The 26,478-nt window shown below is 40.2% G+C and overlaps 1 protein-coding gene across 1 annotated transcript; it reads right to left on the bottom strand.

Annotated features, from left to right (window-relative positions):
* Nucleotides 1-1,148: 1,148 nt before the first annotated feature.
* On the bottom strand, nucleotides 1,149-24,975 carry LOC142596965 (disks large-associated protein 5-like). The gene is made up of 19 exons (XM_075727408.1): nucleotides 24,962-24,975; nucleotides 21,647-21,897; nucleotides 20,101-20,309; nucleotides 19,537-19,629; nucleotides 17,839-17,923; nucleotides 15,640-15,744; nucleotides 14,408-14,478; nucleotides 11,220-11,515; nucleotides 10,683-10,804; nucleotides 10,471-10,600; nucleotides 9,983-10,068; nucleotides 9,214-9,374; nucleotides 7,588-7,680; nucleotides 6,156-6,375; nucleotides 4,740-4,989; nucleotides 4,347-4,404; nucleotides 2,793-2,964; nucleotides 2,333-2,382; nucleotides 1,149-1,271 (listed from the first exon to the last, which is right to left on the bottom strand). The coding sequence occupies exons 1-19, from the start codon at nucleotides 24,973-24,975 to the stop codon at nucleotides 1,149-1,151; spliced, it is 2,589 nt and encodes an 862-aa protein (XP_075583523.1).
* Between the last annotated feature and the right edge of the window lie 1,503 nt (nucleotides 24,976-26,478).

The raw sequence follows: 26,478 nt of genomic DNA, 5'->3' as shown, positions 1-26,478 counted from the left end.
TCTGCTGAGGGATTTGAATTACTTTTGCTTCATTTAAAATAAAGGCTAGCGGAAGAATGTGTGTATTACACTAGGGTCACCATTACAAGAAGCAGCCCAGTCAGGTATTTGTTAAAAATATAACAACTAGAAGTACTCTAATACTATTACTCAAATATAGAGTATATATAACAAGCATGCTCCTTATGCATAAATATATTACAGTCCAGATAAGAAAATACATAAGGAACAAGATGCAAGAAGAGGCTGAGGTTCACGTGTCAAGTGTCCAGAGAAAGAGGTTAAGAGATTTTTCACATGAAAAAGCAAAGAGAGAATAGGGTTTGGCTTGAAGGTACTTAAGATATTCAATAGATAACTGTCCTTAAAGGAAATAATGAATCAATGCCTATTTTAATACACTGCCTAAGCTATTATCTGACTTTGAAATCCTTGTTCTGAGATAGTTTCTACTATTACAAACAGGAATAGTTTCCTATTTCCTAGAAACAGCATAGTTTCTACTATTAAACACCAGGAAAGACTCCCACAGGAAAGAATTACATGCATCAAACCCTGCCACGTCTGCTGATTAGGCAGAGTTGTTAATGCACAGAATGTTGGAGCCTAAGGGTGCAACAGTACCCTCACAACAGCGACTGAGTATGAAACACGGCTTTGGGGGAGGCAACGGGCTGAGCCTTACCCCCAGAACATGCCCTCGCATCGGAAATAGGGCACGGGTACAGCAAGCCTATAGGCGTCTTATAATAACAACTCATGAGGTAAAGAAGGTCAGGACACAAAAGCTTAAAAGATCAATAGTTTTACAACTTGAAGTAGACAGGAAATACATGAAATTATACAGAAATAAAAATACTTCAGGTTATAGTCAGAATATGCAATCATTGGATACAGCAGGAATAAGCAGTGAACACCCCGCTAATATACAGCGGTACTTACAGTGCATGACAACTGCACCATAAAATGTTACAAAAATTTTTAATAAGTTCCACTACAAAATACTACAGGTATTAATTCGCTCAGAACACAGTTCAAGGGTAGCAGACTGTATTCCAGATACCCTCTGTGGTGGGTTTTTTTTTTTTTTGGTGGTGTGGGGTTTTTTTGTTAATATAATTTACACATTTTGAATTTCAAGTCACTCTTCATTTTTCCCCAGAGGGAGAAAGGGGAGAAAATACAATAAGGTCACTGAATGCTTCAGCTGCTGCAAACTTCTGGGCTTTGGTCTTGACTGGAGTGAAGGGAAGCTCATCATCCAGCATTGGCTGTGGGAGAAATCAGAGAGCAAAGTAAGTGTCTGAGGAACAATTATCTGCTCTGCAAAACACCACTGCAACGACACACAAAATAAGCTAACAGCAAGTTCCCCTTTCTCTAGGAAGATCTGTATAAGCACCAGACCAACCGTAATTACTGTCAGGCAACTGCGTGTGTACGTTAGGTGCCTACCCACTTGAGAGGCCACTTCAACATCACGGGGGAAAAAAAAAACTAGCAGCAAATGCTTTTGACAAGGGAACAGGAGAAGCGTGCAATCCTCTTGCCTCTCAGTACTGGGGACACCTCGCAGCTTCAGAATAAACAAAGCATGGATCTGTCAGGCAGATCCGAAACCTGCAACGATTCCGTAGCTGTACGAAGTATACCAAAATGTGCTTGCTTATATATGATACTGTTTCAAAGCAGCAGCCACAGTTCAAAAATCATGTATGGCTCTAAGTGCCATGACTTTCCTAAGAGAAATTTTGCGAGGTTATTTCCAGACATAAAATAAGAAGTGAGCATGTGGTCCGTTTCAAGCAGTAATCCATATTTGAAAGACAGCCTTTCACATGACACCAAGGAAACCATACACCCAAATTCTTTTAACCATTTGGAAGTTTCTGCACACCTGCTTTTCCCTGTTGAATCTTACTTCCAGCTCTAAAAGATAAAGCTATAAGAAAAAAAGGATGGGACAGACCTGGAAAACCCCAAGAAGAAAGTGGAAGGAAAAGGCCAGGCCATTCATTAGGTTAGTAAATATTTACCAGGAAATCCACAAGAAATATAATTTAAAGGATCAATCTGATAAGAATCAGACATTCTTCTGTCACAAATGTCTTGATTCATCCTACACTCATCATGTGCAATAAGGAATAACAGCGTGAGCCCGAGCAGGGAGACAGGAATCGTGGCTCGTATTTAGAGTAAGTTATATGAATTGGCTTGATAACATCTTACAGACTTTTAACTTACTTCGTGCAGTAACTGATTCTGTGGGAAAGGTTAACAGTAGTGTAACATGCAGATTGTCTTAGTCAAATAAACCTGAAGGTCAACTTACCATATCAAAAGGATTTCTGCCAATGGATGTCAAATCACTACACGAAAGGTCTGAAAAATGAGAATATTTCATTTTTTAAAAAAAAAAGTTAGTCTGCTGCTGCCAAAGCTGAAAGAACAGTATTATTTTCTGCATTTACTGGGGGGGGGGGGGGGGGGAAGACACGACGACGACCCAAACAAACCCCAAACTATCTGTATTTACTTCTACTCAAGCCTTTCTATTAGCTTTCACCTTCATATATCACATGGAAACAATACAGAAAAATCTGAGGGGCACGGTTTGCTCATGTGCAATGCGTGTCTAAGTCACACTAGCTAAAGGAGGCTTTGCTAATAGCATACAGAGATTAACCAAGCTTCAATGACGGTGACTTCAAAGTAATATTTAGACTGTCAAAGCTTTAGAATAACCATATGGCCCCAGCAATACCACACAAACTATACTTTAAGACATGCACCTGTTTGATGTATTTTTGGTTCTCCAGACTGAGCAAGTGCAGGTGTGTCTGTGCAGGTCTCCTTCTCTGGACTGCACATGACAATATCTTGTCCTTGTTGTTCTGCAGTAGATAGTTCCATCTCTTCCATGCCATCCATTACTTTGAATTCACTGCTAGAATTTTCCAGCACCTTAAAAAGAGGAATTTTAACTGTTGCTTGCCCTCTGAGAGACTAAGATGTCTGCAGTAGCCATATTTGCTTCCCAGAGAGCCAAAAGGAAAGCATCAGTGAAATCAGACATGAGGCAGCACCTATGACACCAGGAAGCTTTCGTATTTTCTGTCTTGTCTGCAATAAAAGGAAGTTTGTCAGCTTTTGATGCAGAAAACACAAAGGTGAAAAGGTAGCCAGGACATTCAAGGGATGCGAGTTTACAGAAACCAGCACGTCCCTGTTACGTCAAACCACACCCATGCATCTAATCTGCAGTTTTTATAGACAGTTCAGGAGAGACAGGGTTTTAACTCCAGACACTGTACAAAGGACAGGCAGGACAAGGCTTGCAGCTTAACACTGAAATCCACTTCACATTAAGTATTTCCCAAACACCCCTGTAAGCTTGATAATCTCAGAGAGTATAAAAGACATTCTTCCACATGAAAGAAGATTTTGAATTTAAAGCGCCAAAAACATTCTGAAGATGTTCTCTAATGAGACTTTACCTCAAAAAAACCCCCCACCTATCAGCAATACTGGAGGTTAAAGATTACCACAGTTTTCCCCAGAGAGCGACATCGCCAACAAGCAATTTCTCATTTGACAGGGAAAGGATGAAGTAAAAGGCATAAGAACAAAGTAACCAAGATTATTTACTTTTTTTTTTAATATATATGGGGAGATGGGAGGAGGAAACAACTGCTAGAGTCATGCACAGATCCAAGCATTAACAAATAAAATTAAGATACTCCATTTCCAATTAAAGGTACTAAAGGATGATTAACTGCAAAGCACTGCCTTTCACTGAGTAGCACAGCATCATCTAAACTATGGAGGCTGCATTCCTGTTCTTTTTAAGGCTACTCAAATGTAGGCATGTCACCAAGTCCTCAGACATTTCAGGGCATGCATTTCTGATTTCTGATACTTGCTCTTGCTATACCTTTAAACAGTGTAACAGCCCAATGCTCTGCTATGGCAGCAAGAGGATCCAGAGAGCTAAATACTACTGTTGCCTTTAGTCACGGTCCCCAAATGCAAAAGCATTTAAAAAAATTCACACCAGAAAACAGGTAGCGGACTTCAAAGGAACACTGCTTGCCCAAGCGACAAGTGCTATCATACAGCAGCCAACAAAAGATAGCTCCTAAAGAGCAAGACAGGGTCCCCAAACTGCAGCAGTCCCTATCTATGTCCATACTGACGAGGAAGAAGCACCAGCCTGAGGAATACAGAGGATATATAATGAGGATTTGATCAGAAATCCAAGTGTCTGGGGCTAATAAAAATAACTTCTTTTTTTGCTAATGATAATAAAATATTTAAAGCACGTAAATGAACTATGCATGACTTACCTTAGTTCCCTCTGCTGTGCCAGCAACAGAACCGTGTTCTTCTGCAACTACAGAAATGCTGAAACAGAAACCAAAATGTTTTCATTCTTCTCAATCGCCTTCAATCATTTTTTGACTTACCCAACTGATCCTACAATTTATTCTGCAATTACACTTGCTTGTTTGGCACTGGTCAGTTATATCAAATTTTCCGGGCAAAAAATAAACTTCTACCCCTGCAGCAAAACTACATTTGGGCAAAGCTTTTGTTCAAGGTAAGGAAGAGACACAAGGACTTTGGAACCTTTATCACTGCCAAGTTGGAAGGTAACATTTAATGGATATTAATTCTTTGAGTTAAAACTATAAAATTATTTGTACAAAGTTAATTAAAAGCTGCCCTAACATGTCTACCTTTGTTCAAGAAAAACGCCGGGGAGTTTTTCCAGTGGGGGAGTTTTTCCAGTGGGAAACGGGTGCATTTTCAGATTTTGCACTGGGTGGAAGCCTTTAAGCACTGGTGGTGTTTGTTTTGCAGTTGTATCCTCAGGGTTACAAAGAACAGAAGGAACGCTCTGAAGCAAAGCTCTACTGGATGATCTTGGAGTTGCCAGTTTTTCAGAAGTCCGCGGGGAAGATCTGCGAGGTGCCTTTGAGAGCAAGCCTGAAAAAGCATGTTTAATGTTTCATTACTACAGCAGTTTCCAGAAGCTGAAATTAACTGTTTGTTTGCATTCTAGCTAGGAACACTATTGTCTTCTGCTTGCTGAATTGTCTTATGCAAATATTATATTGAAATCTTATATAGATTGCAAGGAGAAATTGAAAAAAGGTGACAAGAGTAGGTCAAGAAGTTACAAAACTACCTTAACTCCAGCTAAGCAATTTAGTAATGACTATCCCTTCACAAAAAAACTGAAATAATGAGACTTGCTGTTCTTCTTAAAAAGTCCATCTGGTGAAAGCTGTCATTAATCTCCATCTTTTACATTAGACAATTTTAATAGACTTAAAAAGACACAGATTCAGAACAGATTCTTATAACAGATTCTCTGCTAGAGCTTGCTTAAACCCAGTGTGGCTCAGAGCTTTTCAGAAGGTCTCCTCCACTAACAAGAGGCATATGAAAAAATTGCTAGTCTTGTGATGAAGAGATGTACACAAAAAAAAAAACAACCCAGGAAATTAAAAGTCAACTAATGAACTAGAAATGGGAGAGAAGCAGAATGGCTCGCAAAGAGACAAGGATTACTGAAAATACTGGCTTCACATTGATTGCAATAAGATAGATACTGAAAAGAAAGTTATATTTTGAGCATCTGCTCAAAAAACCCTGTTAAACAGCTTTTATAGCAGACTGGAATTACATTACAATCTTGTTGAACATGAATACAGATTACAGGTATACTTTATTTGCAGCTCTGAAGACAGCACTGCAAGAGATTTAATTCAAAAAAACGCCAATTCCTGTCTTGCAAATAGAGGACATTAGCCGGCATTGACTTTGATGAACAGGTTCGTCAGCTAAGTCTGGAAACACTCAGATTAAAACTTGATTGTTAAACACATGCTGAGAAAACATGAACCAACTGCTTTTACCTCTCTGTCTAAGCAGAGATTTCATGTTGCCATAATCACTCAAATCAGTACATTCATGTAGAACAGTTTGCTTTGGATCCCTGACGTAATTAACCACTAGATGAAATATTAATTGTGTCCAGTACTGGAGTGGTAGCCAGTATAGATAGCATAATTCCTCTCCCCAATGAGATTGGTTAAATGCTCTTCAGTACTTTCAGGTTACAGAAATCATGATTAAACTTCACCCACCTGGAAAGGTTTTCACAGGGCTTTCAATTCTGAAAAATCCCGCTTCAAAAACCACTTTTTCTACTTCTGGCAGCTTCTCCTGATGTGTACAATCAGCAGCTCCATCATGCTTCATTTTATCCCTCATCGCTGCTTTTATAGCAGCAAGCCGGTTTCGGGCAGCAGTTCTTCCAGCTGCTCCCAGCTTTGGTTTAGACACTCCATTTGGAACAGTCTTTTTCTGAAATTGTAAGGAAGTCTAGATCACAACTGGAAGTTTCAGATAGAAGCAATTGCACGCGAACATCTAACACAGCTGCTGGCCACACATAGACACAGCAACAGGCATGCTGGAGACAACGTCTCCGTTCATCTCCAGAATGTCTTGGACTGCCATTCAGCTATTAAGGTTAGTCTAGGATAACAATATTAAGGATTTTTCATATTAAGTCTGCAGTTCACATATACGCAGTACAATTTTTTTTTCCTAACAATGCCAGTTAACATTTTTTTAAAACAGTGGGATACAGGGACTCCTAGTGGCAGGGAGATAAAGTAACTGCAGGACAGACACCAGTCAGCCAGTGAAGTCTCTCCTGGCATTCAATTTTTCCAAGTTTTGTGTCTTGTACCATCTGTAGGGTTCTGACATTTATGGGCAGCTCACACAGACTACATTCTTTCCTGTTTCCCATGCCTGGAGTTTCTTATCGACCTTCATATCGTTTTTATGATTAGCTGAGCAGTCTCAACGAACGGGATGGAGCTTAGGCAATGTGAATATGACTTGATACTCAGTTATTAAAAGCAATTACATATTCCAAACCAAAGAGTACATAAAATAGCTTACAATAAAGCTTATTTTGCAATAAGCAATAACTTATTTTGGATAGTGTCAGAACCATTTGTGCTTAGAGAATTAGTAGTATAATCCTACCCATGGTACTGTATTAATGGGACACCATTGTAATTTAGCACTCACCGCTCAAAACTGGCAGTCACTGCCAAGTTCCTGTGTGGTTTGCTTTTCAATTAAGTCAGTGCCAACACCAGTGGCCCAGAGAAAAAAAGTGTTCTACATCTGAAGGGTAAATTTCCATTCTAAATTTAACAGACTTGCCTTACTAGCAAAGAATCCAATGACTCCAAAAGGGTCATTGTTAATTCTTAGTTCTAATCTTCCTAGCCAAAAGAGGCAACTATCATTACAAACACCAACTAATGTAAGCGCACTTGGGAGATGCAAGGGAGAAGGGTGCGTCTGGAGATGAATTTCACTGAATTTTTTAAACAATTTACATCTAAAGAAGCCAGATGAGTAGGTCTTTAGAAGGAACTTCCATTTAAGAAGAGTATTCATTACTGCAGTAGCAGCTTACTAGTTATTTTAGATATCTCAACACACTGTTGCACCTTGATGCCTTAGGAGGCACGCTTTAGGGGCTACTCATACCTTGACAATTGCTTTGCTTGGGACATCAAGTGGTTGCCACTCATTGTCTTGAAGCTTCTTCAGATTATCAAATTTTTTGTTCACATCTTCTATCTATTGGAAATCCCAGAAAAGTCCAGGTTTAATTTGCAAGACTTCTCAGATTCACAATAGAACAGTGTTTCATAAGTCGGGTAACAAATTTAAGCACAGTTATGCATTTAAGTACTTTTGTTTTAAATACAGAAACAAATTAAACCACCAACGGATATTAAGTACTAAATGTTCTCATACATTTGACATGAAGGTTATGCTAACATACACAAGCTTCAGATTAGATGACAAGACTGGTATCATTTCTGTAGTTTAAAGACTAGTAGGGGAAGTATAGAATTGTTCAGTAAGATCTAACATCTTCAATGAAGGACCTGGTTTACAACCTGTTCTCGTGCTGAACTTAGGCACTTTGACAATGGTCACGTTTAAGGAATGCAAAAGAACACATTGCATAATTGTTTTTACACCAACCAAGCACGAGTCTTCCATTATGTAGGAAACACGTCATGCAAGCTTGTTTGCTCTTTTAAACTACTGGCCTGAACAGCTTCTTGACACAGTTTGTGCTTGTTCACGACATCCTGTGACTACAGACAAACTAGCTCTGCAGCATTACCTCCTCCCTGACTGACAGCCTTGTTCTCCTTAGGCTCTGTAATGGAGACACTTGCCTCATTAGCTAGTAATTACGTACAGCAGACCAGTCACTGAGGTGACAAGTCCTCTACATCCTCCCCGAAACTCAGAGGACACAAAGAAAAAACAAATGCAAAAAGGGACAGAGTTAGCAACTCTGTTACTCCACGTTTATCTAAGGGAAAAGGTGGGGATGCTTAGGAGAAACCTGAGCTGCTCCCAGATACATAGTAAGCATAGGTAAACCCTGTTATTCAAGTTACAGGATCTAGCAGAGTTGCCCTCAAATATCTCTGATGTATAAGCAGGTCAAACCTTCATGCATTCTGGAGGGAATTCAAGACCTACAACTAAGGCCTTAACAATCAATCCATCTTTACATTTGATTTAACTAGTTACAAGTTCCTTCGTGGAATACTGATTTACAAATGCTATCGAGAGCTATTTTGATCTTTTAGGATATTATATTCCATTCTGAAACCAATGGAAGCATCAAAAAAGAAACAGAGGTGAAGGTTTTCTACCACCTAAGCTCACCCCTAAATGAGGTTATTTTAGTTTCTGCATTATTCTCAGACTGAAGCATGGAACCCCTGCATTTCAGGTGAGCTCCAGGAATTTTCCAAAAGCTCCTAGCTTTTGGTCCAGGTAGACATTGTGACTGTGTCCTCCCTCCAAACCAGACTAAGACTTGCCTACACACCTTCATTCCAGAGAAAAACAAGATAGACAGACCACAAGAAAACACAACAGATGAACAGGTCCATGAATTATAAATCGTAGTATACCAGCTGATACTATTCACCATCATAAAGTGTTAAACAAGGACCTGCGTTTTTTACATTAAAAAAAATCAGAATCTGGACATTCAAAAAACTAAAGAACAGTTTCAATCCATTGCTTGTCAATAACTCCATCAACTTTATTCTAGTAGGTTAACATGCAAGTACATACCTGAAAATTAACCATGTCCCAAAATCCATCTAAGTCTGTACACGTCGTTTCTTTTTCACCCCGTTTAAATTCACAATTATCCACCAGTCCTTCAAACTGTTTAAACCTTTCTCCTATGAGCAGCCTTGTCTGACCAATTGTAGTGCGAATAAGATCTTTAGCTGATAGCAACAAGAAAACAAGAAAGTCCATCTTAAAATAATCCATCATTTCACAATTGATTTAAATAAGTATTTGAAGAGTCTGGAATTTGTTTCTTGTTTGCACTAACTTTACCTATTGCAGACCTGCAATACCATTCAGATGGAGCATACATATCCATTGAACTGCTCCAAACTTGCTTCTTCCAAAAACATGTTACTATCTCCTTAAGTCTTTAAGATAGGCATTGACAAGTCATCTTCATTTTCCCAGATAAGAACATTTATTCTATGTTAAAATCTAATTTTATTTTAAAAAAACAGCTTGGCTAAAGTTCATACATTTAAATATATTTAAAACTTAAAACAGAAAAACTGTTTCGATGTGCACTTTGTTCACTTTAGTGTCAACCACTATCATGTCAAGTACTACACAAGTTTTAGTATTAGGAGATAAAGCACGCCTTTTTGTCTTGAGGCAGATACAACCCTAAACTTTATCTAATACAACTTTTACTAAGTGCTGTAGACAGTGCTATTTTGCAAATATATTCAGATATACATACTTCCCTCTGTCCCCTTCAGTTACCGTAACACCCCTTCTAAAGCCTAGTACAGTTTAGTCTTACCATCCTCTGGAATGTCCAGCTCAAATTTTCCATCCCACTGGAGGCACTGAGACATCAGCCTCTCTGTCTCAGACCGAAGAATGTTTCTAAAAAATAAAGGGATATTGAAAAAAAATCAGGTTTTGGAGAATTTTCTAACTGCTGTCATGACTACATGTGACTTAATAGTTACTATCCTTTTGCTTTCAGAGAAGCTACACTGTCTTTGAGCAGAAGCCCTTAGACTGTTTTAGCTTGCTGACTGACTGAGATGCAATTTCTTTTCTACTGCTTTCAAGCTTGTGTTCCTTAGGACAAGGTGTTAGTCTCCAGAATTTTATATTCTTTACTCGCACTAGCAATACAAAAAGGGAGATAGGAATGTGTGCCTATTCAGGCCACTGCTGACAGACACCAAGCACCATAACCTAATCTTTACAAGATGTCCCATTACTCATGTTAAGGACCTCAGAATGGACACCAGGGAAGTGAAACAACTGAACACAAACCTGAAATAGGGGACATCATGCTCTTGCTCTCTTACATCATCTGACTTTGTTTCAAGCGCTGTTATATCTGTAGAGACAGGAATTGTTTCATTGGATCTCTGAATGGAAGTTTTGTCATCCAATTCACTTGCTGAAAAACATGAAAGGCATTTGTTCAGAATCTGGTGAAAAACAAAAACATTAGAACAACAAACTAAACATGAACTTCATACCTTTCTCTCCTTTCAAAGTTGTAGCAATTTGCTGTTCTTGAATGCCTTTATCAGCAGGTGAAATTTGACTTTTTAAATTAGGCTCTTGTGCCTTAGTTTCACTGGATTTTTCAGCTATATTACTGGAAACAACAACAACAAAGTACATTTAGAGTTAAGACACATTGAGAGACTGACATCAAATATGGCCAGATACACAAAAATGCCCCATTTGGTAGGCTATCTTACATTCAACACTAGAGAATGCAAGCAATTCCTATTAATTTTAATAAATCTGTGTATAGATATATATGGCACAAGTCCCTGATATATGGAGCTGCTTTACTTTAAATCATAGACAGAATTATAGATTCTATAGCTTGCTTTGCTGTTATATTAAGTCCACATTTGATTAAGCAACAAGAGCAACCATGATGATCAGGTGTTTCAACACAACAGTTTGTTATGCAGGGAACCTCTCCATAGAAAGCTAATGTTTTCTGTAGCATCACAGAGAGGTTCACTTGCATTTTAGGCCATTAGAAGAAAGACTCTTACACTGGAGATCTCGAAAAATCCCAGAAGGCATCAGGTGTCAAAAATGCATTTGCCCTAGAAGGAGTCATGGGTGTAACTTTGTAGGTTGCTAATCCACTTAATGGCTGAAACACAAAGTTTTGAGGTGCAAAAGAGCATGTTCTGGGTCTCCCTGGAGCAGAATTGTTTTTGTTTTCCACTGAGGTCTGTTCCTGTTGAAGTTCTACTGACACTGAATGTTTAGAATCAGCTGCAGAATCTTTCATTACTGGATCCAGCTGAGGTTTTTTATCCACTTCGTGTTTAGAAGGAATTACCTATAATAACAGCACAAATAGACAAAGCAAAAACTACATTATCAAATCAATAAAATGTTTACTAGAGGCACGGGCTGAATTAGAACATGACTGTCTGAAAGCCATCAGGAAGGGAACAGTTTCAGGTAAGTCACTTTCTACAATAGCATACGTGTGCAGAAGTCATGAGTTACCAGTAAGCCCAACTGGTTTTGATGCCTGCAAATCATTCTAGCAACAGGGATAGCACTTCACTACGAGGAATGCAGTGATCCACTGAAGGGCCTAAAGTAGCAGAACACCTTGTCTACCAAATCAGTAATTAAAATTAGCAAACACTTGTTCCCCCTGCTAGAAAAAAAAAATGCTTTAAAGGTGATCAGCTCCTCAAGAGCAGAATTACTGGCTCCAAAACCAACTAGGCCCGTTGAATAATCACAGTTTATACACATACTCTAATCCAAAGACCAAAGAACAAGCTAAAATAAGCTGACAGCTGAGGAATGCAGCCCAGGACAAGTGCAGTTAGGACCACAGAATGTTATTAAAAGAGGAGAAAAAGTTAGTAAGTTGAATCCACATTCCTATGAGATGAGTAACCAGGTAGTCATACAGAATGCATTTCTGAGATACCTATATTAAGATACTGTTAGCTCAAACCAGCCAAAAGAGCTTAGATTGGTTTTCAAGAAAATATTCATCTTCAGTCCACTGCAAGTCTTGTTATACTTTAGATACCCCTGCTTGGAATGTAAGCCTTGAATTCAACTTTTAACACACTTTTGTAATGAGATGACTGAGGTTACAGCAAGAGTTTACCAACTGGCAGCACAAAATAACTCCAGCCTGTGAAGAGGTACTTACCTGAGCAAAGATCCAAGTGCCTCTTACCTCCCCTGTCAGTGTTTGTGCATAATTGCACCAGTTTCAAGACAATACTAGAGCACAGCTACAGTTACGGAAACGGGAGTGGAGATGGGAGGCGTGAGGGAGACATGAGGTGAGAGGGAATGGTGGAGCGCAGAGAAAGAGAAAAGTAATTGATGGTTCTTGCACAGGACTGTCAGCATGTGAATGCATACACAAATTGTTTGGGAACCTGGCTTGGAGGGCTACAATGAATTCACATACTGCTGTCTCTGTGTAGAGGCAGAAAAGTTGTGTTATAGCAGTGACACTGAGAGCCACTGTGACTGCCTTTAATTATGATCTGTCTACCTTGCAGAGAGTAACATTTCCAGCCTTATTTCTTCGTGGTTCAAAACCTAAAACCACATTTATTTCATAGAATCATAGAATCATTTAGGTTGGATAAGACCTTTAAGATCATCAAGTCCAACTGTTTACCTAACACTGCCAAGTCCACCACTAAACCACATCCTTAAGTGCCACATCTACACATCTTAAATACCTCCACGGATGGGGACTCCACCACCTCTCTGGGCAGCCTCGTCCAATGCCTGACAACCCTTTCCGTGAAGAAATTTTTCCTAATATCCAATCTAAACCTCCCCTGGTGCAACTTGAGCCCATTTCCTCTCATCCCATCACTTGTTACCTGGGAAGAGAGACCAACACCTGTGTCGCTACCCCCTCCTGTCAGGAGCTGCAGAGAGCGATGAGGTCTCCCCTCAGCCTCCTCTTCTCCAGGCTGAACACCCCCAGCTCCCTCAGCCGCTCCCCACCAGCCCTGTGCTCCAGACCCTGCCCCAGCTCCGCTGCCCTTCTCTGGACACGCCCCAGCACCCCAATGTCCTTCTTGTGCTGAGGGGCCCAAAACTGGACACAGCATTCCAGGTGTGGCCTCACCAGTGCCAAGTACAGGGGGACGATCCCTGCCCTGCTCCTGCTGGCCACACTGTCCCTGACACAAGCCAGGATGCTGTTGGCCTTCTTGGCCACCTGGGCACACTGCTGGCTCATGTTCAGCCGGCTGTCGACCAACACCCCCAGGTCCTTTTCAGCCAGGCAGCTTCCCAGCCACTCTTCCCCAGCTGCAGCGTTGCACGGGGTTGTTGTGACCCAAGTGCAGGACCTGGCACTCGGCCTTGTTGAACCTCACATAACTGGCCTCAGCCCATCGGCCCAGCCTGGCCAGATCCATCTGCAGGGCCATCCTACCCTCGAGCAGATTGACACTCCTGCCCAACTTGGTGTCATCTGCAAACTTACTGAGGATGCACTCAATCCCCTCATCCAGATCACTGATAAAGATATTAAACAGAATTGGCCCAAATACTGAGCCCTGGGGAACAGCGCTTGTGACTGGCTGCCAACTGCATTTAACTCCATTCACCGCAACCCCTTGGGCCCGGCCATCCAGCCAGTGTTTTACCCAGCAAAGAGTATACCTGTCCAAGCTATGAGCAGCCAGTTTCTCCAGGAGAATGCTGTGGGAAACAGTGTCAAAGACTTTACTAAAGTCCAGGTAGGCAACATCCACAGCCTTTCCCTCATCCATTAAGTGGGTCACCTTGTCACTTCTTTTCTTCTACAGTCTCATATCATTACCTTAGCATGAGCAGATACATTCAGAGTATGTGTCAAAAAGCAATGAACTGCGATTTACAAATGCTAGACAAAACCAGCAAAGCCAGCCTTTTTTACTAGTTAATACATGTTTAGTTTACTAGTTTAGACATGAGATATGTCACGTAAGAACTTCTTGTCTAATTTAAATCATTGTCCAGATATTGATTAATAATCAAGTCATCCATATAAGCACACTACATTTGATCTTAATTTAAAAAATATGGCAATATAAATACACACAGCTTCTTCCCAAAAATCTAGCTTATTAGTGAACTTATTACTTCTTTGCTCGAACACAAGTATATTTGAGCTACAATTACACTGTTATTGGATCTTAAATCAGTTTTACTGCTTTTCCATTTCAAATATTAAATCACCTACCTCCATGATGTCAGGTTTGACTGCTTTCTTCTGCTTTCCTACATTAGCTGTCTTTCTCTGTGACTGGTTACCTAGAATGAGAGAAACTCCCAAAGGTCAAAAAGGCATCTGATTAAGATGCTCTATCACCAGAAGACTGCCATAAAAGTCCAGTGGTTAGAGACAGGGAGAGACCATTTTGTTTCTTGAGTGGGAGGTGGCTAGAGGGCAGACACCTAATTGCAAAAGTTCATCCAAAAGAAAACCTGGCCTAGGATTTAACAGCCTATTAAGAGACATATCACCAAGAAAGGAAAACAGATTAAGTCATTAGTCTTTAGATGTTGTCATATACTACAAATAAAAGTCACCTTATTTCCTTAAAGGCTGAAGCGATAATGTAAAGCCAATTTGAGTTTAGATTTTTAATTTCTATATGGCATAGGATTTCTATGGGAGAGTTGAAACCAATATTAACACAACTGTGTTTTCAGCCTAGGGGTTAAATTCTGTCATACATAATACAAAGGACACTGCAAAGCATTCTAGACAATATCCTGAGAACAAGAACATATACTAAAAATTTCCCCTTCAAGAACCATCATGCTCCCCTATTCTAGTAAACAGACAAACATGGATGAAGAGAAATTCCTGACCTGAGGAACATAGCTCTCATCTCTTCCAGAGGTATCTGTTCCTGATCACATAATCATCATATGTCCTTAAACAGTGAGAGAACTCTGACAAATTTTTACCAGTTCTGGTTTTGTTCTTTCAGTTTATAATTACCATATGGATATTGATGCTCCACACTGATGGATTTTATGGGAAACTGTCCAACGTTTGTTTCAACATCTTGATTTAAACATTGTAATAGAGTTCCAGATGAGAGTGACACAGTATTTAGTCCTTTTCTTACATGACAATTTGGCATGATTTACATACAGTCTATCTATTCAAAGGAGATAGTTACACAGCAGAATGCAGTGTGCTACAACAGTTCAGAACAAACTGATATGTATCTCTACAGCACAACAAAGTGCCTGAGATATGAGCAAAATCCTAAAGACAACAGAGCTGTCTTAGTATATCATTTGACAATGAGTCTAACAGCAGCATATGAACGTACATACATTATTTCCAGCGCTCGTTTATCCGGCACTAGATGGTATCTCTTTACAGCACACTATTCCAAATCCTTGCACATCAGGCTTGAGCTATACAAGCAGGTCTATATTCACCGCCTCACTTACCAGCAGTAGCAGCAGTAGCTGTTGTTTTCAGCATCTGCCTAGCTGCAGAGGAGGCTGCTCTGGTGATTCTTACATTTGAGGTTGTCTGGACTGCAGTTTGCAACACTGTAAGAAATGTGAATTCCAGAGATTTCAAAGCTTAATAAGAAGCTGCATTCAAGTAATATAATTGAAAGTTTACGTTTTGTAGAAATCAGAAAAGTGCATTAGCAATTATTAGTTGCATTAGTTTGCCAGAATCAACAGGGGCTTTTTTGTCAGTTCAGTGCAAGCAGCGCTGAACATGGGCAGCACAGCTCAGCCTTGGCATCAAGGCAATGCTCTGAAGGATCCTGACTGAAGAGGTTTTTGTTGTAAGTAGTACCTCCAGGACCATCAAGCTGCCAGCGTGCTAGATGCCATGTACGAAGCTTAAGGAACCCTTCTCAATCGTCCCTGCAGTCAGAGTCAACATCATCCCTGTTTTATGGACGAAGTTTTCTAGAGGAATAACTTGCCATGGTTATTTGCACAGCTGGAAGCTTAAGCGAACCATCTGTGTAACAAAGTGATGCCCTGGTCATTATATGAAAGTATTCTAAGGTCTGAATTTAATGTAATCTAACAAAGTATTCTTAAGACGAATTGCCCCTGAAATATTTTATAAAATATGACAAGTTCATGTACTGTATTGCCCAGCTTAATAATTTTCATCTTTGTATTTTAGTACTGTTTCTAATAGCCTTCAAAAATTGTAGCATTCTCCTGCACAGAAAAATGTAACAGGAGCTCTTTATTTCATACCTTCCCTTTCCACATCTGCCTGAAATCTAGTAGCCCCACTTGGTTACTGTTAATGCTATTTGTGTTTTTAATGGCAAGCTGCAATTCTGTGGAAGCGAGAATGACAAGTTGGGAAAAAAATTACTAGATAAATAACTATAACATTTGATTTATCCAAACATTCACTTCCCTAACATTTTTGTACTAGTGTTTAAGTACATATAATGCATATTCTTGATTCAACAAAAAAAGAATAATCAAGTCTAGTGAATTACAATTTTTCAAAAATTAAATGTTTTCATTGTTATATCAAACACTGATAATGGATCTTTTTAGTATTTACTGAAGGCACTACTGAAATTTATTTAAAGGTCTGCTGCTTGCTGATTTAATTAAATTAGTGATGCGAAACTCATTTCACTCTGAATTACTGAGTGTCTTGCATTAATGTCAATATTCCATGACAGCCTTATCTACTTAAGGCACGGACATCACTGTGCTATCAGGATGAATTTCTAATCAAAAGTATTCTAATCCCTTAAAGGTGGCATGGGTTGGGTTTTTCTGTTGTTTTCTTAAGAAACATATGTAATTGTCACATAGAAAGTGACAGAAACAGAAGAGGCTGTTGTAAAATATGAAAAGGTAAGATCATATTTGTCATTTATTGAAGACAACAATCACACATTTACTCAGTTGCACTAGTGTGCATCAGAAGTTTAGCATCTAATGTTGGAGACAGGAGCCCAATGTGCTTTACCGGTAGGCTATCCTTTTCCAAACCAGTTACACAAGCAGTTTCATTTAGAGACCACAGACAACAGCGTATCTGCTGTATAGACAGAAGAAAGACTTCAATGAAAATATTCACAGCTCAATCAGACTTTTTTCAGGCTACCCACAATACAAAGGGAAATGCATATTTTACTTATGTCAGCTATTCTTCATCTTTCCAGGTGAAGTCACTTGCTGTTCTGTAATAGGAGCAGCTACTACACATGATATTCTTCTTGGAGACAAACAGAAGGCCCTGCACACCTCCAGATGCTAAGGCAGCTAGCAGTCATGCAATTCTGCCTACTGACCTTTTTCTTTTCCCTCTCCTTGGGTGAACAATCAGCAGCCAGGAGAGCATTAAGCATCCCACATTCCATTTCCCCCAGCCTACAGAGGCAACAAGTACATGAGATACCTAGAGCCACACACTCATCAGCCAGCTGCTGCCCTCGTCGCAGTTGGTAGGAATGGCCGTCCTAAAAACTCCTCATTTCCTACACCCAAAAATGTACCGCGGATCTCTCCCAAAGATGTTGCTTGCCTCCCTCCCATAACGTCACAATTACTGACTCGGGAAGAAAACAACAAACAAACAAAATCCCCCCAAAACCCAGAGTGTCCTTTCAAGATTGAGATGTAGGGCTCATACTACTTTCATACCTTTCTCTTTTTCAGCCACTTTGTCTGTACTCATCTGTTTGCGTCCTGCTTGTGTAGGGCGCATGCTATGCCCATTGGCACAGACCTACAAGAGAAGATAATTTTTTGTGAAGTATCAGATTTCCAGAAATGCAGCAGCCTATTTCTTTCCTCATTTTTTCTATCCTAGGCTCCAGGAAAACAAATGGTCAAACAATCTGGCACGATTTCTCTTTATATTTTCAAGCCCTTTAAGGATGACTACAATAGCTCATTTTAGACATGTGTGAACACGCATTATCCAGCTAATTAAGAATTTGTCAGAAAAAGAATGAAGGAAAATATTTAAGAACCAGTTGCAGTTTACTACGAAACTAGGTGCCAATTCCTGCTACATCTTAGTACATATTACATGTTTTAAAAACCATTTTTCAGGAAAAAAAAATTCAATATTGACTCCATTGTCCCTTTCTAAAGTTATGACTGGAAATCCTTCAAATGCATTCAAGTTTTGTAAGACAAGATTGTTAGATTCAAAATATAGCTTCTTTTACAGATTACTGCTGGTGAAATTCCTCAAAAAACCCTACTTTTTTTTATACCAGTAACAGCAGAAGGGACTGCCAAGATTCACAGTAAAAATATGCCAACATTGAAGTGACTTTGACTTTGAATGCTGTTCTGAGTGGTAAAGATTAATCATGGGTGATACCTACAGTAATTGCATCTCAATAAAATACATCTCCATTTATAAGGCTTTGAGGAAAAATTAGATAGAAATTTGCACAAATGCTATATACCAACTTTGACTTTTAGCCACTGTTTTTGCCCATTTATAATACCGAGTACAATATGGAAAACGCAAGGCAAAAAAACCTCTTGCTGATAAAATTCCCCAACAAAATAAAACAGACAGCTCCATGTCTGGCGTGTTAAGAAAAGTAAAATTTAGCAATGGTGGTCTTGCATACATTAATGTGAGATGAAACATTTTACAATTTTTTAAAGCTTAAATACCATTTCAACTGTATGAAATTAAGATGCCAAATTGACAAAATAAGTGTTATTTCAACAGTTATGTCCACCAGATCTGTCACTGTATAGACTCCAAGAAGTCAAACTAATATCACAGTTGGGCTAACTCAATACCTCTTCTTTAAACAGGCAGATAAATAAGGTGGCATATAATTTAAAATGCAAGAATATTTTAAGTTCAACTTCAAAAACAAGTGTTCTTTCCTACTGTAATAACTTTTTAAGAATGCAGTCAAATTGCTGGGTTGCCTTCAACTTCTTATGCTAGAACATGATCGAGGAGAAACTTCTTGTAATCTGCATTCATGACAGACTTTCAGCATTCAAGAGAGATTCACTGGTTCTCCAAGCCAAAACCAAAGTATATAACTTCAGTCTCACTACTACCTCTACTCTTACTTGCAGTCTTTGCTGACTACCATATTTTGTATTGAAAAAGGAATCCAGAAGATCAGTGCACTTTGCTGTGTTTGTACTGACCTAATCAAACTCTCTGTAGTTCAGTTCAGCACAATGTGGTCTATCAGTTTGCTGAAAGCTTTTCTGACCTAATTTGTCTTTCTCACCAGGAAAAACTCCTCAGAGACAGCACTCAACATGTAAGTATACAACTGAGTTATGGTCTGAAGGATAATTGCATCCTTTTCTCTCAATTTATTTGCTGAAGTTTATATAAAAACAAACCGTAGAGTGCTTAGATGCTGTTGGTATCACAGTTTTTTCTTCTTGGTTCTTGGCCTTTGATCGAGTAATCCTCCCGGAGGAAGCAGGCACTGCCTGGAAACATCCCCAAGGAAACAAGAGTTAACACACTCCTTTTCCCCCCCATCACTGTTAGAGTGGGCAAGAAGCCTAAGTGTGAAAAGCAACACATCCACGCACTCGAGAGTCAAAACGGGTCAAGTGTGTAATCTAAAAAACTTTCCAAGTCAAGTGGACTAAATAGGAACAGTTACCAGTTCTAAAATAACTTAGCCGTTTCATTTGTGGATGAGCCGTTCTAGTTTTTGAACTGAGAACACAGCCATAAATACAAAAATCAACCTATTACTTGTACCATTTCTGGCTTTGTTTTAAAAAAACTGAGCCAAAATACTCCCTGATTGTTCTTTATTATAAAAAAAAAGTATGAAGTATTTACAAAATAAACTGGTAATTTGGCATAACATACACATAATTTTGTATACAAATAGAAATTTTAAGATACTACATATACTGCATTTAGATATTTAATACCACTCTTATTACCTTCTCTTTTGGCTTCACTATCACTGGATCTTCAGGTACAAGTGAAAGAAATCCAGGCGCAGTTGGTCTATATAACCCAACTTTAAAGACACCCTTTTTTGCTTTCTCTCTCTGCTCTCTCAGTTTTCGAAGTTCCTTTTCTTCTTTATAGCGCTGGAGCATTTCCTTGCGTTCATTAACCTTCCTGGTGGCTGCATTTGTAGATTGTTCTGAAGCAAAGATGGAAGACACGTTATAAAATCTTGAAGGTATTTTTCAGCCAACAATAAGCAAGTCAGAAAATTTCAAAAAACTTTTCCAAGATAGAAGAGGAACATACCAAGTCAAAAAGCAGAAGACCATCTGGAATATGTGCTTGCAAGTTCCAATTGAAGTCTTAGAATGCAAATACATGTGATCTATTAGCTTGCTAAAAGCTTAAAGTATCTTAATTGCTTTAACTCTTCCTACTAAAACACTATTCAATGGTAAATTTCAACTTGCAAATACACCTCCCCAAATCTGCACCTGAGGGACACTGTAAATTCGTATCCATTTCACAGTGTACAGGCTGTTCCTGCAAGGTTACTAATATTAAAGTTAACACTTTAACTACTTAGTTTATTTGTATCAGTTTATCTATTCAAACACTTGTAATGTCATTGAAAGCTGAAGTTTAGGTCAGCTTCAGATACCAAAGTCTGCCTCAAGCTGAGAATAAATGAGGCAGAAGTTATATGAAAGAATATACCTCACCTTAAGATGAGGTGAAACTTGAATTACATGTCTATCTGAAAAATTAGTATCTAAATTAGTATCTAAAGTTAAAATTTATTGAAGATAATCAAGATATAAATTTCTTCAATTTCATATTTGACATGATTACATAGGGATTGCACTCCTTCCTCCATAAACTTCTGCTATCAAAACACTAAAGGTGAAAATATTTCTAAAGAAATCTGTTAAGATTTTTAAAGATTAAATTAATTCCCTAGGCCATAAGAATCCAGGAGAGCCAGGGAGGCAGAATTCAATACATAGGCAGGCCCTGTTTTCTGGGAGGAAAGAGAAGTTGTCAAAAACTAGCAATTTTAAAAATAAAATTATACCATGCATTTACCCTTTCATAATTACATACACCTAATTATAATATACAATTACCCATTTCTAAGCATACTTTAAGCACATGACAGACACCAGTTATACGTTAGACAAGATTTTCAATCAGGGTTTTTCACTTCTTGAAGGGCAAAGCAATCATTAAGAGACTCCCCATTGAATATTAATAGCAAAATGCATTCTTCCTTTAGCTGCTGCAGACAAATCAGAGCAAAGCCTCATTCATACCACTGGAGCAGTGAGGAGGATAAAGCTGTATTAAGACTTTTATTTTCTTGAGTTTCTTAACAGTTAGAAGAACTGGTAGTAGTCATTGTTTTTTAAATCTTAACCTTTTTTTTCAAATTAAAACATTGACAACCATTAGGTTCCTGTGACAATGTTACCAAATCTACTTAAAGACATTTTTAACAATTTAAAAAAAGCTTTATAACAACTCTTTACTTACTCTGTTTCACACTGCTGTTCTCTTGAAAGCACATGTCACTTGTCTCATGTAGTTGAGAAATTCCCCTCTCTTTTGAGAGCTGAACGTTGACATCTGCCAATCCAAACTGTCTGCCCTTTTCAAACAACTTGTGTCTGTTCTCCTTTTGAAGCATTGATTTCCTGCGAGCAACTTTTGTTCTGAGGGTTTCTGTACTCAAATCCTGTTTGTATCGACTGGCAAACTGGGAGGTAGCAGCCATCTTGATGACCCTAGACAAAAATCATCAGGATTAGGAAAAAAGCTATCATGTTTTGTTTTGCCCTTTTCATTAGCGTTTACACGTTACGACCAAAGAAAGCCCTAGGTTCTTTGTTTCTGTATGTGTACCAGCAAAAATGCAAATGACAAGGTCAGTAATGAGTCTTCATTTCTCTATTTTATGCGTTCAAGGGGCTAGTTTGTTAAGCGGTCAACAAGTCTGACACAGAATTAGTAGGGGACGCTGTGTCACTGCCAGAGATTGTCCTGCTGGGGTATTTTCAACACAGATGTTTTTCACATTAAGGAGACAAGCAAGTAAATGACAAGGTTGTAGGACAATACTTGGAAGCAACGTTGCCACTGAGCATTTAGATTATACCCTATCTGATGGCAAGGCATTTTTGTCATGCATCAGAGCACTTGGCACCATTTCCCAACCGAGTATCCAGGATGCAACTGCAATACAATAGCATTTATTTCAAGCACGATCTCTCCCTACTTTTTTAACCTAAGGAAGACTTGGTGCAAACGTCAGTTGGTCTGTACACGTTGTGCTAACAGCAATGTAAAAAGCTCCATCCCCTGCCTCCCGCTGAAGCCTGTCTTGTTGAGGGTTTTCATGCTTTCTTCCTGGAGAGAGGTCAGGATCAGTTCTTGCAATCGGCCTTACTGTCTGCCACCTCAACCAGGGCCTTTTAAAAATCTCATCTTCCATTACTTACAGGAAACAGCTTTACAGTAAGTAAGGAGGATGACAGAGCTAAAATAAATAGCCAACAATTACTCCTTGACCTGTAAATTGGTCATTTACTGAGGTTCTTAAATTTCAAGCCAACGAGTTTTGATCAAGCTAAAGGAATCATCAGTGAACTAGGCCAAAAAGATCAGCCTTGACTATGGGTGTACAGGATTTCTTAAAGTCAACACCCTCCCCCTCCATTTGCTAGCAAAAGCCAAAAACAACACCAGCAGCCTAACTGAAAAACCCAAATGTTAGAAGGAAAAAAAAAAAAGTATCAAAATAAACAGAAAGAGTACAGAAATAAATAAGAATGTACTCTTAAACTGTATATACTTCAGGAAAAGGCAAGCAAGGAGAGAATCTGAGCTATTGTAAAAAGGAACACAGACAAAGTCTGTTCAGCTACCACCACTGCTGGCAGTGGCAGCTCCTTGTGCCCCGCTTCATGGCAGTATTCACAAGTGAGTAACTTGCAGAGCACCAACAGTACCTGCACAACCATCTGGAAGCACTTGGAATAGAGACTGGAGGTAACATGAGTCAGAAATCTAAATGGGTATATTTTGGTGCTTTCTTTCCCAATACATTCAGTGCTGCAGGAGAGCAAAACGGTCAATGGAAGTGTAAATGAGCAAATGGGAATAAAAAGCTAAACTAGACTTAAAGCATTGCAATCAGAGACTGGATCTCTTCCACATAATCCTGGAAGAGCTGGTGCATGTCAGTGCCACCTGATTTGTGAATATCTCACATTTCATCCTGCATCTTGCCTTCCAACTTTCAGAAATGTTTTAAAGATGTCAGTTAATTAATAATGATTGCAAATGATCAGACTAACTCTACTGTAGTTCATAGGTCATATTTGCCTTGTTTTATATGTAAGTGATTAAGGGAGGTTAGTTCATAAGCACCTCCAATAATCATCTTTGGACTGATCTTATTAGTAATTCCCACGGAAAACCATGAAGAAAACAGTTAGTGGTAATATATCCCTACTATCTACCTCCCAGAAGAAGCGGGCTTTTTGAGCCCAGTGGATGAAAATAATTTCTAAAAGCAGCAGCTAACACTAAATCTCTACACGCATCTTCTGTGGACTTGCGGGACAAATTCCCTGGCTCTGGGACTCCTTAAACATGCTCTTTACATCCAGCCACTGTCCTTCCAGAGTGCACGCACAATTTTTAATTCAGTGCCTTAATGGAAGGTAACATACTCTCCATCCACAGGATATATACATCATTATCTATCATGCAAGCTTACAGAAAGCTGCATTTGCCTTAAACAGTGATTAGTGTTTAACACATGGAAGAGATTTTTATGCTCTACCTTCTACTTTGAACAATATTTTCCTAGTTATTTTAATATAAGTCCACTTAAGGTCTTCTACCATGAATAAGCCTCAAGAGCAAGGGATCTACCTTTCAGTAAGTAATCCTGCAGCAGGATTCATCTGAAACTTGAAGAAGGCAAATATAACATAAGCAGAGATACAGAGAGCGCTTCCCACAAAGGTATTATTAACTCATATCCCAGGTCAGCAAAAGTAACACACCAGATTACCCATGATCTCTTTGGGCTCATTAAAAATGTATGGCATGCTCAATGTTCTAAAGATCTCTTTAGGACAAAAATACCTGTCTCCTTTTCTGTCCAAGTTATGGTTTCCAAGTAGTACCTTGCCCAAACAGGAGTCTAGAAGATTAATGGGAATTTAAATTGGCATAAATTCAAGTAAAGACTAGTAGCAGGAAAGAGACAGAGGGCTTAAATGAAAGGAAAGACTTGGGACTGGCTAGCATATGTTACCAAAATTCAAGCTGAAAATTTATAGGATTGATTTTTATACAAAAAACCGTGAGGGAAAAGAACCACTTTTGACCAGCAACGCCACAAGAACCAAAGGAGCAATACAGATACGAAAACCATTCAGGTGCACCGTTAGCATTTTTAGCCCGAATAGCGACAAAGTAGAGCAGGCACTGCAAGCATCGCTATTTTTAAAGCGGGAACCCGGGAAGTGTAGGGACTGAGGAAGGCCCAGACTCAGAGGTTTCGAGACGGGGCCCCGGGGATCACGGGAAGTTGAACACCCCCTCCAGCCCCCTGCTTCCCACCGCGGCTCCGAGAGGGCCGCCACGGGCTTGGCGCCTTCTCCGTCACCGCCCGGCAGCGTCCTCAGGCCGGCTCAGAGAGGAGGCACCGCTGCCAGGCCCCCAGAACAGGCCCCCACCCAGAGCCCGCTGCCGCCATACCTGTGCCGACCCCCGACGCTACCACCTCCTCAGCGCCCACAGCGCGGCCCGCCTCGGCTCACTTTCAAATCTCACCGGGCAACGCTCATTGGCCAGTCCCGGCCCGCACGCAGGCTCTCATTGGCCCGCTCCCGGCCGACCGTTGATGGGAGGGGCGAAATCGCAGAGCGGGCTGTTTATTGGTCTCCGGTGATCGCCACGCTTGATACTCATTGGCTGGGCTCAGCATTTCCCCGCGCGCACTTGCCGCTCATTGGCTGACGGAGTGCGGGGGTGAGGCTTTCCTCCGGCGTCCCGCCCGCCGCGGGGGCGCCGCTCTAAGATGGCGGAGCCGGTTACCTGGCGGTGGGGCGGGCAGCTCAGGCCGCGGCCCGAGCTGCGGGGCCATCACGGGGAATCGGGGGCGGCGTGAGGGGCCGGCGGGCCTTGTCACCGCCCTCCCGGTGCCCGGGCAGGGCTATGGCTGCATCTCAGTGACCGCGCTGTGCCGCCTCCTGAGGAACCGAAGCCGGGTTTACGCAGGCGTTAAAGGGCCTGGGGTCGTGCCGAGGTTTGCTGCCCCGGTATCCGCTCCTGTATTTGCACCGTACCAACCCTGCGGTTTGCTGGGGTGGATTGTGTTTAATGCGAGTCTCATCTGCACGATGGTTTGTTCTGTGTTTGTTCATGATAAACTGCAGAAATGCTAATGGAGAAACCAGCCACTTGGTGGCACTGCAAAAATGGAGACAGCATTTGGGGGAAAAAAAAAAAAAAGTTGCCAAACAGGAAACTGCTGAGCAGCAGGCGTGATGGTAAAGCGCAGAGGACAACCATACCTTCCCAACAGCCTAAAAATGCAGGACCTCCATACAGCCTTACAGTAAAATGTCAGTAATTTTTTATATAAACGCGATTACAGTGGATGAAGGCAGCAATAAGTGGATTAAAGACTATTCGGTCAGAGCACAGAGCTGTTACCCGCAGTAGCAATCAGTCTTGCATCACTGGAAAGTGGCTCTGCGCATCACAGATCGTAGCAGTTGGAAAAATGTCACCCGCCGGTTCCCTGTATAGACTGCCAGGGGTTACAGCAAAGACTGGCAAACGTTGACCATCTGGACTAATCCTACAATCATTGATTTGCTATAGGATAATGAAAGATGAGTATGGAGGTTATTGACCACTGCCAGGTTCCCCAATGGTACGAAAAAGATCCTATTAAACAACAGAGCTACAGGAGTTCATATTTGTAGACTCTGCCCACAGAGTCCTGTCCAATGCAGTCCTCAGTGTTTGCTGCTTTTTGTTACTCCCCTTTTTCTACCAAATGAGTGGAATTTGAGGGCATTCAGCAGTTCTCCCTTACAATACCAGGATATAGTCCAATGATGAGAGCCATCCTGAACCACAAGTTTTAGGGAAAAGATGGGTTTAGGAGTGTCTTCCTTCCACCCAAAAATCATTTTTTCCCATGGTATACCTGCATCTGAAGGATTCCTTCATGCTGAAACAATACTTGTTTGCTCCTTGGAGCAAAAACTGGCGCATTTACTAATTCCCACTCACGGATGTCCATACCAAATTTAGGAAGTGTGGCTGCACTGCAGCCG

This window comes from Pelecanus crispus, unplaced genomic scaffold (assembly GCF_030463565.1).
Source record: "Pelecanus crispus isolate bPelCri1 unplaced genomic scaffold, bPelCri1.pri SCAFFOLD_271, whole genome shotgun sequence".
Taxonomy (NCBI): domain Eukaryota; kingdom Metazoa; phylum Chordata; class Aves; order Pelecaniformes; family Pelecanidae; genus Pelecanus; species Pelecanus crispus.
This window is presented reverse-complemented; position numbering and strand designations above follow the sequence as displayed.

What these genes read in the sequence shown, in the direction of transcription:
- LOC142596965 (XM_075727408.1), bottom strand. An exon ending in CAGCATCTAAGCACTCTACG is followed by an intron (nt 17,924 to 19,536) that starts GTTTGTTTTTAT and finishes CTTCTCTTGTAG; the next exon opens with GTCTGTGCCAATGGGCATAG. An exon ending in CCCTGTGAAAACCTTTCCAG is followed by an intron (nt 4,990 to 6,155) that starts GTGGGTGAAGTT and finishes ATGCTTTTTCAG; the next exon opens with GCTTGCTCTCAAAGGCACCT.